Source organism: Trachypithecus francoisi, unplaced genomic scaffold, assembly GCF_009764315.1.
Source record: "Trachypithecus francoisi isolate TF-2019V2 unplaced genomic scaffold, Tfra_2.0 Lachesis_group16, whole genome shotgun sequence".
NCBI classification, from domain to species: domain Eukaryota; kingdom Metazoa; phylum Chordata; class Mammalia; order Primates; family Cercopithecidae; genus Trachypithecus; species Trachypithecus francoisi.
Window position 1 is genome coordinate 477,788 of NW_022681461.1, and position 12,214 is coordinate 490,001.

Consider the following 12,214-nt stretch of genomic DNA (forward strand, 5'->3'; position numbering starts at 1 on the left):
TTCTCATATAGTAAAAATTATCTAACAGCAGGGAATGATTAATATCCTTATACAGTGGCTCACTGTAAGCCACTAACATGTTTATAAAGGGGCCAGGCATGGTGGCTCACACCTGTAATCACAGCACTTTGGAAGGTCGAGGCAGGCAGATCACTTGAGCCCAGGAGTTCGAGACCAGCCTGGGCAACATGGAGAAATCTGACCTCTACAAAAAAATACAAAAAATTAGCTGGACATGGTGGCGCACACCTGTGGTCCCCGCTACTCAGGAGGCTGAGGCAGGAGGACCGCCTAAGCCCCAGAAATTGAGGCTCTGCACTACAGGCTGGGAGTTGGAGTGAGACCCTGTCTCCAAGGAAAAGAAGTTTATGAATAATTTTAATAGTATTTAAAATGGTTATACTACTAAATGAAGAAAGATGTAAAATGTTATACTCAGAAATGATCTCATCAATATAAAAATAATCCATACATGAGAATGGAAAAACAATGGAAGAAAATATCACGGTCTGAGATTGTCTGTGTTGCTAGAGCAAAATACCTCGGACGGGGTCATTGATAAGAGCAGAACTTTATGTCTCAGTTCTGGAGGCTGGGAAGTCCAGGACCAAGGAGCTGGCAAGTTCAGTGTCTGGTGAAGGCTTCCAAGGTGATGCCCTGTTGCTGTGCTCTCTAGAGGGGACAGACACTATGAATGCTGTGTCTTCACATGGTGAAAGGGACAGAAGGACAAAAAGGACCCAGGGCACTCTCTTCCACCTCTCACAAAATCACCAATCCATTTACGAGAGCTCTGCCCTCACGACTTAATCACCCCCCAAACCCCCTTAATATTATCACATTGGTGATTACGTTTCAACACATGGATTTTAGGGGATATATTTACATCACAGCTATTACCAAATGTTAGCAGTTTCTAGGGTGGTGCTAGAGACCCATAATAGTGCCACCCTAGATGCTGTTAACATTTATATTAACATTATACACACACACACACACACACACACACACACACATTTTCTTCTTCTTTCTACTTTAGTATGTTTCCTTGCCTCCCATACATGTATGTGCTTCTTTTAATACCAGGAAAAAAATATTTTTTGAAAAAGTTTTATTTGGAAATATTTAATTTTTTTAAAAGTCCTATACTGCATTTTGTGATAACACATTACGAGATAAAATGAATTTGCATCTGTGCATATAAATGTATGTATGTAACTACATACACAAATACTTGGAGATGACAGTCTAATCTGAGGTGGAGGCTAAGGGTGCCTCAGTGATGGACAGGTAGGCTCCACAGACCCAGACGACAAGCATGTGGCACACATACTAGTGACACTCTGGGTGGTTATCACTATCATGGTGGTCATTTCAATTTCATCATCAAATATCTCACACATCCAAAAAGATATAAAATATTATGTCAAATTCCACAAACCTTCAACCTTAATCAGTAAAACACTAGAAATACAGAAGCCTTCTATGCCCTCTGCCCTTCCTCACCATGATTCAACAGCAGTCTCTACCCTTGGGGACAACGTTACCCTGAATCTGGGATGCATCCTTTTGTGAGGATCATGTACTTTCTCCCTATGAGCTCAGACCTGCCTCCGTATCCTTAAAAGAGAATCCAGGCAACACTCCTAAGTCATGTAAGTGGAAACCTGCCATTTCTACATTATATCCTATCTACAGTTTTCAAATTAGAATTGCAAGTTAACAAAGTAGCTTTAAAACATTACTACTTAGTAGAAGACATTCATGATTAATAAAAACAACAACAAAACCCCCCAGAGGTATGTACTACACGATTTACCAAAAAATGAATCCACTGCAAAGCAGGAAGAACAGGAACCTTACAGAGTTAGAGTGAACCTTTTTTAAGGTAGAGAGAAGGATGGGGCCACTTGCTTGTTATTGGTTTTCCCTCTTTCGGTTCAAATCTGCCCCAAATACAGAAAGCAAACAGAAGCTGACCACAGCTCCAAGAGAGTTCGTCTCCATGTTGGCGGTGGTCTATTTCAACATCAAGTGCAATCTGGGAGAGAGAGAGGGAGCAGCTGTGGCTGGGCAGGCAGAGTCAGGGAGCTCAGGTACAAGCCAGCGTGCCATCTGTGGAGGGGCGATGGTGCTCACCACCAGCCGCGCTTACTGCTGGACTCCACTGAACTTCTGAAGGAAGAAGGTAGGGCCGGCACAGCAGGGAGAGCGCTTCGTGCTCTTAGCAAGCCAGTGTGGGGCCTGAACCCCCAGCGGGGTGCAGTGCAGGTGTTCTGGGAAAAGGGAAAGCCCGGTCAGGTCTGGCCAGCTATATGTCCAATCCACATGGAGGTGTCCGAGTGAGACCCAGGCAGAACAGGAGGACTTGGTTTGGAAACTAGGTGGTCTCCAAGTCGGCAGCAGTCTGGGTTTTCACAGAGCAGGTCAGTCTGATGCTAGGTGAGGGGAGGGCAGTGTCCGAAGAATGCAACCTTCTACTCAGAAACCAGACTTCTGCATTCTATTTAACACACATTTAAAGCACTTACTACACACCAGGGCTGTTCTAAACAGATTACAAATAGCAACGCATTTAATCCTCACAGCCTATGGGTAGGTACTGTTACTGAATCTGGGTTAAAGAGGAGGAAATCAAGACAGTTTAAGCAGCCTGCCCAAGGTTAGTTATTTACTCTATGGCCAGACCTTATAATGAACCTCCCTACATCCACTGTCCATGAGACTGTTGGGATAGTTTTTAGCAATGCAAATCTGAATGCTCTCAGTCTGAGACCCTTTCGGCTTCCAGTTACTTTTCCTGTGAAGCCCAAATTTCTCAGAGTGAAGCAGCCTGGCCCACCAGTGCACCCCACACCCGCCACCAGGCTTCACTGCTCCTTACTAGCCTGTTTGCGACCCTGGAGGGCCACAGGCTTTTTGGGCCATCAGGACTTTAGTATGTCCAATTCCCTCTGCCTGGTGAGCTCTCCTATGCCCCTCACTTGTGAGAAGTGACTTCTTGAAGGAATTCTAGCAACTGTAACAACTAAAATTTACCAAGTGCTTACAATGTGTGAGGCACTATGTTCTCTAAGTATGGCATCTCACTGAAAACCCCAGGTTCAGTTTTTAATCAAATTCAATTAAGCAAAGTTTCAATTAAGCCACCCATAAACAGGTGGCTACTGTTATTATATATCACAATCCACCCTCAAAAAATTAGAGCGCAAGGCGCTACAGACCCAGTTGGGATGGAAAGTAAGGTAGTATGCAATTGAAGGAAGCCAGTTTTGAGCAGTAACAGCTAAGGGCCAGTTAAGATTGTAGAGTTAAACAAAACCATGCCCAGGCTTCCCCCTAACCCACAGCCTCCCAGAAGCACTCACGCCCTGGGCCTGGGACCAGCTCATGGAGGGTGACTTCCCAATACTGCATGAGCTCTGTCTTGACATTTGATTTCAGAGGGTGACATGAGAGATCGTAAATAATTCCTAAGTAATGTTTAAAATAGCCACAAATAGTTCCCTAGATACTGAAGTCATGTATCACTTAACAACTGGGATACATCCTGAGAAATGCTTCGTTAGGCAGTGTCTTGGCATGCGAACATCACAGAGTATACTTACATGAACCCAGATGGCTCAGCCTACTGCACACCTAGGCTACATGGGAGAGCCTATTGCTCCTGGCCTGCAAACCTGTGCAGCATGGGACTGTACAGAATACTGTAACATTGTGATCTAAACCTATCTAAACGTAGAAAAGGTACAGTAAAACTATGGTATAACATTGAAAAAATGGTACACCTGTATAGGACACTTCCCATGAATGGAGCTTGCAGGACTGGAAGTTGCTCTGGGTGAGTCAGCGGAGCGTGAATGTGAAGGCCAAAGACATGACTGTACGCCACTGTAGACTTTACAGCACTGTACACTTAGGCTACACTAAATTCATAAAAACACATGTTTCTTTCTTTAGCAATAAACTGTTCTTAGCTTACCACAACTTTCGAATTTGATAAACCTTTTACTTTTGTTGAACTTTTGGACTATTAAAATCAACACTTAGCCTAAAACACACTGTACAGCTGTACAAAATATTTTCTTTCTCTATATCCTTATACTATAAGCTTCTTTCTATTTTAATTTTTTTTTTTTTTCTTTTTAAACTTTTTTGTTAAAAACTGAGGCACACTGCCACCCAGACACTTGTCCTGGTCACTTCAACCCCTGGCTCACTGTTGTGCCAGTGTGAATGCAAACCCTGCTCTCTGGCTGCCAAGCATGGATGTGGCCAGGACAGCAAATCAAGCATTCACGCTCCAGGCAAGAGGTCTGCTCAGGTTCCCAAATAGGCTTTCCAGAATTTCCCCAAGATACTGAGACTCAGCCCCTTCCAGGCCTCACTGCCAAAGAGAATCAGAGAGGGGATCGGGGAGCCGTCCAGACTCTCCAGCCCAAGCTTGAAGCACACAGCCCAACACAAATTTGTAAACTTTCTTAAAACAATATGAGATTTTTTTTGCCTTTTTTTTTTTTAGCTCATCAACTATCATTAGTGTTAGTGTACTGAATGTGTAGACAAAGACAATTCTTCCAATGTAGCCCAGGGAAGTCAAAAGATTGGACACCCACCCTGCTCTAGCCTCGTCTGTAGTGAAAATGGACTTGTACCCAAAGAGGCAACTCATTGTCCACAAGGACACCATCCCAGATGCTGACCATCAACCTCCTGCCTCCCTGGAACAGACCTTATCTGAGTCCCGTCAGAGCTCACATTGTCCCCCAGCCCCTGACGTCCAGACATGTGCCAGAACAGCCCCTCAGAGCTGTCTTGATGAGATGGGACGAGGGGTGGTAGAGATTCAGGTTCAGAACAGCTGCCTTAACCCTCCCTTCTGAGAGGTCTGTACCTGCTGGTTGGAGCCCTCACCCCTCAGAAGGCTTGGCCCATGTGCCAGGAAGTGCCCCCTAAAAGGACCTTCTGGTCCCTCTTCCTCCTCTGAGAGGAGTGCCCTGGAAGGAGACCCTCTGTGCTAGGGAACACAACCTCCATTCGTACAACCAGGCTGACTGGCGCCCTGATGTCCGGAGGCAGGAAGAGACGCAGGACCCAGCTTGTGTCTGTGCATCTGTGTTGCTCCAGCTGTGGTACCTGTGCAAACAGTGGAACCCCAAAGAACACTGGGTGGTCAACACACAGACACAGCACCTAATACAAGTATGTCAGTTTAAGTTGAATCTAAAATGGGACTTACAATGTCATATAAAAATGTTACTTAATTTTATAAGAAAATTGAGTTAAATTTTGTAAGGGCGTTAAAATATAATTTTAATAGGAAGCTATGAAAATTATCTACACTTGGTGTACAAATGACTGAATTTTGGGTAACTCTGTAAAAGCCACTTATGGGTGCAAAGAGGGGTCTGTCACTTACTTTATAAGACATCGACTTCCAAATCTGTGCTGTTTTTAACCAGTGCCCTCTGGTGACACTAACATTTCTTAGCCTGAAAGAACACTTCCATGGAAACCGTAATAGGGATTTCGCTAATTTTGGATTAAAATCATTTTAAAACGGTTTGGTTGGTTTATGCTCTTGTTGACCGAATGCTCCTACAGATAGCATACTGCACATGTGTTCTGATGTGCTCTTGCATCTAAGGTCAATTTCCCTTATTCATCAAATTTTATTTACTTTAGATAAAAGAGACTTTGTAGTGAGCATGTACTCTATGAATCTGTACTTGGTTAGAAATACAAATTCTCAGACAAAACCCAGACCTATTTTATCAAAATCTGATCTAGTTTATTAAAATCTGGATTTAAAATAATATTTCCAGGTGATTCACGTGCACATTAATGATTGTTACTAGCTCTATCGCCCAGGCTGGAGTACAATGGCACAATCTCGGCTCATTGCAACCTCTGCCTCCCGGGTTCAAGTGATTTTCCTGCCTTAGCCTCTGGAGTGGCTGGGATTACAGGCACCCGCCACCACGCCCAGCTAATTTTTGTATATTTAGTAGAGATGGGGATTCACCATTTGGCCAGGCTGGTCTCAAACTCCTGGCCTCAAGTGCTGCCCACCTCAACCTCCCAAAGTGCTAGGATTGCAGGTGTGAGCCACCGCGCCCGGCCGGTACTCTATTCTTAAGAGGAGAAAAAGTTATATGGGTGTACTGATTTGTCAAACAGGTACAGTTAAGAGTATACATTTCAATGCACATACATCTTATAAAAAATAATAATAAAGAGATGGGGAATGAGCCGAAGTCTAGATGAAGCAGAAATAGCACATGATGAGTTGTTGTTGAGGCTGAGTGTCAGATCTATTATACCATTTTGTTAATTTTGTATATGTTTAAAATGTTCTGTAACAAAACACTTGTATAAAAAGACAAAGCTTATCTATAACATTAGCTCTTAAGATTTTGGCTACCTTTGGAGAGGGAGAAGGAAGAAAGCGATGTCAGAAGCACAAACAAGGCTGGTTCTATCTTGTGGTTACAAAAATGTATTTGCCTTGTGATAATTCACTGAGCTTTATCTTAATGCTTTGTGCATGTGCTTCTGTATGCATATTATGTATCAATAAAAATTTAAATATTAAAGAGAAAAACTGAATACACACATTAGCTGAGGCCTACACAGGGTCAGGTCATCACTGTCTTCTACCTCCACACTAGAAGGTCTTCAGGGGCAATAACAATAACGTATGTGGAGCTATCATCTCCTGTAATGTCTTCTTCCGGAATGAATACCTCCTGAAGAACCCGCCTAAAGCTGTCTTACAGTTGACTTTTTTAAATTTTTAATTTTTTTTTTTTTTTTTTTTTGAGACAGGGTGTTGCTCTGTCACCCAGGCTGGCAATCATAGTTCGCTGCAACTTTGAACTCCTGGGCTCAAGCAATCTTCCTGCCTCAGCCTCTGGAGTAGCTGAGACTACAGGCATGTGCCACCACGCCTGGCTTATGTATTTCATTTTATTTTATTTTATTTTTGTAGAGGCGGGGTCTCAGTATGTCACTCAGGCTGGTCTCAAACTCCTGGCCTAAAGTTATCCTTCCACCTTGGTCTCCCAAAGCACTGGGATTATAGGCATGAGCCACCACATCTGGCCAACTTTTTTTTTTTTTTTAAATAAGTAGTACACTCTAAATAACAATAAAAAGTATAAGTATGTTAAATACATAAACCAGTAATATAGCCATTTATTATTATCAAGTAATCATGTATATATATAATTGTACGTGCTATACTTTCATATGACTAACAGCACAGGATATCTGTTTACCTAGAATCACCACAAACATGTGAACAACATGTTAGGCTACATTACAACACCTATGATGTGCCTAGGTCATAGACACTTTCCAGCTCCATTATAATCTTAGGAGACCACCACTGTACATGCAGGCTGTTGTGGACCAACATGTCATTATAAGGCACATGACTGTATTTCCAATGTCCGCATTGCACAAGCTGACTTTAACATATAATGTCCTGGAAAAACGAAAATGTAGTATCTCATTTATCTGCAAGGGATACACTCCAAGACCCTCAGTGGATGCCAGAAACCTTGAATGGTACCCAACCTTTCTCTCCCCTCTGTGTGTGTGTGTGCACATTGTGTGTGTGTGTGTAAATAGATAAAACAAAATTACATATTTTAACTAATGTCCTTTTTCCATAATAACCCTGATATAAGTGGCTATGAAGTGCCACAAGTTTTTTCCCCGAATAAAATACGTGTTAAGTCCTAGAAACAATATACAGAGGCCAGTATACGGTTACATAGTTTCAAAACAGACACCTCAAACTTTGGCCCCCTAAATTTTTATTTTAAAGTAAACTTAAATATTGATGAGCATTTCTCATTGCTAAGAATAATTTTTTTACTGCCACCTAGTGGCAAATAGTCTAAACACAAAACCATTAAAGATTAGGCACCAGCTCTTAGACAAAAACAAATTTCTATAGTCATATAATAATAGGTTCTTTTTCAAATGCTGGCAGAGCAATCTTGGAGATCCTTTACTCTAACTCCCTCATTTTACTAATGAAGCACTGAGTTTCTAAATATACAAATCAGTAATTAAGGAAAGGATATGCATATAAATGAACAGGTTCAGACATAAAGACGTACAGATATTATCACCCTGACCATTGATAGAAAATCTTCCATGGGTAGAAAGTATGGGAACTAACACAGCTGTACCTAAAATGATTTTAAACCCAATTTCGATTCATGTAAAAGTTAAGAATGAAACTCTGCTCATGTGTGAAAAGCCACTGAATATGCTAAGATCATGAGGGTGAACTTTCCTAAGAAGGCAAGTTTTAAATAAAGCGGAGGGAAATCCACTGCCCTTGCTTTTGGGTGCTGTTAGTTGTCCTCGCCTCACTATATCTGCTCCCTCAAGTGTAACAGGCAGAACATTCACAGGCAGGCTGGGAAAGCTGGAGCGATGGGCTGTGGTCTGGAACATGGTATGGGTGTGGAAGATGGGCTGTGGGTTTTGCTCAGGCAAAGGGCTAGGAGAGCCAAACTGTGGTCAATATTCTCAAACTGAGACAGAGCACATCTATTATGCTTCTCTAAACAATTTCTTCATCTGATCATTAAAGTCTTTTAGAATTTCCACCACTTGGCTCTCCATGGCATATCTCTTTATACAAAATATACAAAAAAAAAAAAAAAAAAAAAGGTGTTGGCCAGGCGTCATGGCTCACGCCTGTAATCCTAGCACTTTGGGAGGCCAAGGCGGATGGATCACAAGGTCAGGAGATCGAGACCATGCTGGCTAACACGGTGATACCCCATCTCTACTAAAAATACAAAAAATTAGCCGGGCATGCTGGAGGGTGCCTTTAGACCCAGCTACTTGGGAGGCTGAGGCAGGAGAATGGCATGAACTCGGGAGGCGGAGCTCGCAGTGAGCCGAGATCGCGTCACTGCACTCCAGCCCAGGCAACAGAGCAAGATTCCGTCTCAAAAAAAAAAAAAAAAAAAAGTGCTTATAAATAGGGATCCATTATTTATTCATTCAACAAACAGGTTGAGGATGGTCTGCTTTCAAGCCACTCTCCTGGGACCACTGGAGTGAGAAGCCCTGCAGCCCGGTAAAGGGTGCTGCAGGTGGGAACAGCCAGCACGAGCCAGCTCGCTAAGTGCTGGAATGACTCTTGGTGAGGCAGCTGCTGTGGGAACAGAGCAAGGAGAGATGAGTTCCAACTGCTGGGTTTTGGTGTGCTCCCAAAGACAATGGCATCTGAGCTGATTCTGAGGGCTGGGGAAGAAGACAAACCGGAGGAGGGAGAGGCGAGGGGAAGAGAGAAAGTGCCTGTGTGATGTGGCTGGGACACAGGAAGGTGACTGGGGAGGGAGGAGAGAAAAAAGGTGGGAAAACCTCTTCTGTCACCCCCGAAGGTTCCGAGCCCCCACTCCAGCCTGCCCCTACATGGCCTCGGCCCGCCTAGGCAAACTCACTTCCCCTGCCTTTCTCTTTCATCCCTGCGACTTGGTGACATCAGACTCCTGGCTGGTCACCAAATTCACCCAGCCCCTTCCCACCTCCAGACCATTTCCTTCTTCTGAGAAACCCAACAGCCTCCCCGCCCCCATCTCTAGCTGCCAAAATCATACCCGTCTTTCAAAATTCACCTTTCTCCAGGATTCCTGTTCTAGTTCTTGACTGGGCAAGATGTTGTTCTGAAGTCTCTGTGGTTCCTCCCTTGTGTTTCTCTCCCTGCACCTTCCAAGGTCACCTTGCAGTGTAACGGTGAGCCTGCTCTCCTCTGTCCACCGTTACACGCAGGCGCTCCACGGTAGGCACTGCCTCGCTATCCCTCACAGTCCCAGCACAGCTGTGACCCACACAATAGTCGTTCAGTAAAGACCAGCTGAGTCAAAACCAAGAGCACGGTTTGCCCTCTTACCGCTACTGAAGAACAGCATCGCTACAGGATTCCCTCATGACCTCGTTATAGGGCAACACAAGTTTTCTTTTTCACAATTTGCTTTCCTAAGTTGCAGGTCATAAAATACCCACAGAAAACTGGGAAAACATGACATGGCTACGTGCTTTTACTTCAAAGACATTAACTCATGTTGGTAACACTGACCAGAACCTGCACACCAATGAGGATGTACATCACTGGCTAAGGTGTTGCTTTGGCGCCACTCAGCTTGCAGTAACCTTCAGGTGCTGGGGTATTAGAACATCCAGGATGGAGAGGAAAAGCAGCAGCAAAGGATTATCTTTGCTGAAAGGGGTCCTGGGAAATTCGGCCTCAGCTGTATTTAAATAGAAGTTATAATGCATATCTACATACTTAAAAACATTTTTTCCTGCAAACCTGGTTAGTAAAACAAAGCTTCTGTTAGTTCCATTCGATACACTCAATTATTTTTGGCCCCCCAAAATGTATTTCTCAGGTATAAATTGGTGTGTTTAGCCTTCTCTCAGTCTACTCGGTCCTGGGTCTGTGGCCATGCTGCCACGTCGAACACCTGGAGGGCTCTCTGACCATGACCACAGAAAACACTTGTGCCCAAATGCTGAATTAGTTGCTTCTCCCTCCCCGCCCCTGCTTTTTAAAAAATGTTCCCATGGCATTTTATGTAAACATCTAGTAAAAAAAGTTATGTTGTGACACTGGAATTCTTTGTTTACTTAATATCAAAATGCCCAAACCAACTAAATTACCTGCACGTGACTTCTATTTTTCTAAATTAAATACCATGGTGAAAATTGGCCAATTTTCTTATAACACAATTTTAAATTATCACCTCACCCTGCCAACAAAGACAAACTAGAAATCAGAAAAACTCATAAGCACCATCTACATTTGTTTCACTAAAAAAGGAAAGAAAGGTCCTCTATAGAGTAAGATGGACCACCACTCCGCGGCACAGCATTACACGACAAGACAGCAGAGAAGACTCTTGTTACCAACTGTTAACAATGAGACGGACCACCACTCCGCGGCACAGCATTACACAACAAGACAGCAGAGAAGACTCTTGTTACCAACTGTTAACAATAAGACGGACCACCACTCCGCGGCACAGCATTACACAACAAGACAGCAGAGAAGACTCTTGTTACCAACTGTTAACAATAAGACGGACCACCACTCCCCGGCACGGCATTACACGACAAGACAGCAGAGAAGACTCTTGTTACCAACTGTTAACAATGAGACGGACCACCACTTCCCGGCACGGCATTACATGACAAGACAGCAGAGAAGACTCTTGTTACCAACTGTTAACAATAAGACGGACCACCACTCCCCGGCACAGCATTACACGACAAGACAGCAGAGAAGACTCTTGTTACCAACTGTTAACAATGAGACGGACCACCACTTCCCGGCACAGCATTACATGACAAGACAGCAGAGAAAGACTCGTGTTACCAACTGTTAACAATGAGACGGACCACCACTCCCCGGCACGGCATTACATGACAAGACAGCAAAGAAGACTCGTGTTACAAAACTGTTAAAAATACATGTGAAAGGTCTGCATAAAGGAAGACCTTGTGATCTTAGCAAGAAAAATTCAATGTCACAAAGATGTCAGTTCTCTGGCACAGAAACTCAATGCAGTACCAGTAACAATTCCAAATAGGGTTTTTGGTGGAACTTTAGAAGCTTTTCCAAAATTCACATGGAGAAGCAAGGGGCCAAGAACAGCACATGTTAAGAGAAAGAAGAACATTATAGAAATAAACAGGCAGCATGATTCTGTTTATATAAAGTTCAAAAGCAGGCACTAAAGGAGATGTGGTTCACGGACACACACACGAGTGGTAGACGTGCAAATCCCTCCAATCACCTCTGGCTGAACGTCCTAACGGTACCAAGTAGAGTAAAGCGAATCAGATACTTCACACGATCGTATTCTGTGCCTGTTAGTCTGAAACCACCTATAATACTGAAATGTCTCAGGAAGGAAATATTCTTGTAACATAGTTTCACTGGTAACTCTTTTCAAATCTGAAATCTTTAATATCTGAAATGATAAAGAATTTCTTTCCATATTATGACATACAGTGCATACCCATTGGCTGGTGATAAAACTATTACAGAAATAAGATACAAATTGCTTGAAAGGGTATTTGGAATTTTATAAGTTAAAAAAGTCTTTCAATCTCCTATTTCTTTGTTACTTAGAAATTAAGAATTGAAAGATATTCCAACATGCAAATGGCACTTTTT

The 12,214-nt window shown here is 43.1% G+C and overlaps 1 protein-coding gene across 9 annotated transcripts in view; it reads right to left on the reverse strand.

Annotated features, from left to right (window-relative positions):
- Positions 1-12,214, reverse strand: part of FANCC (FA complementation group C) — a 216,873-nt gene that overhangs the window by 73,201 nt on the left and 131,458 nt on the right. The window contains exon 1 of one of the 9 annotated variants that reach the window (XM_033236625.1): positions 542-692. The exons of the other annotated variants lie outside the window; for them this stretch is intronic. Coding sequence (XP_033092516.1) covers positions 542-556 — 15 coding nt within the window. The 5' untranslated portion in view covers positions 557-692. Of the gene's footprint in view, positions 1-541; positions 693-12,214 lie in introns of those variants that run through there. 9 annotated transcript variants of the gene reach the window in all.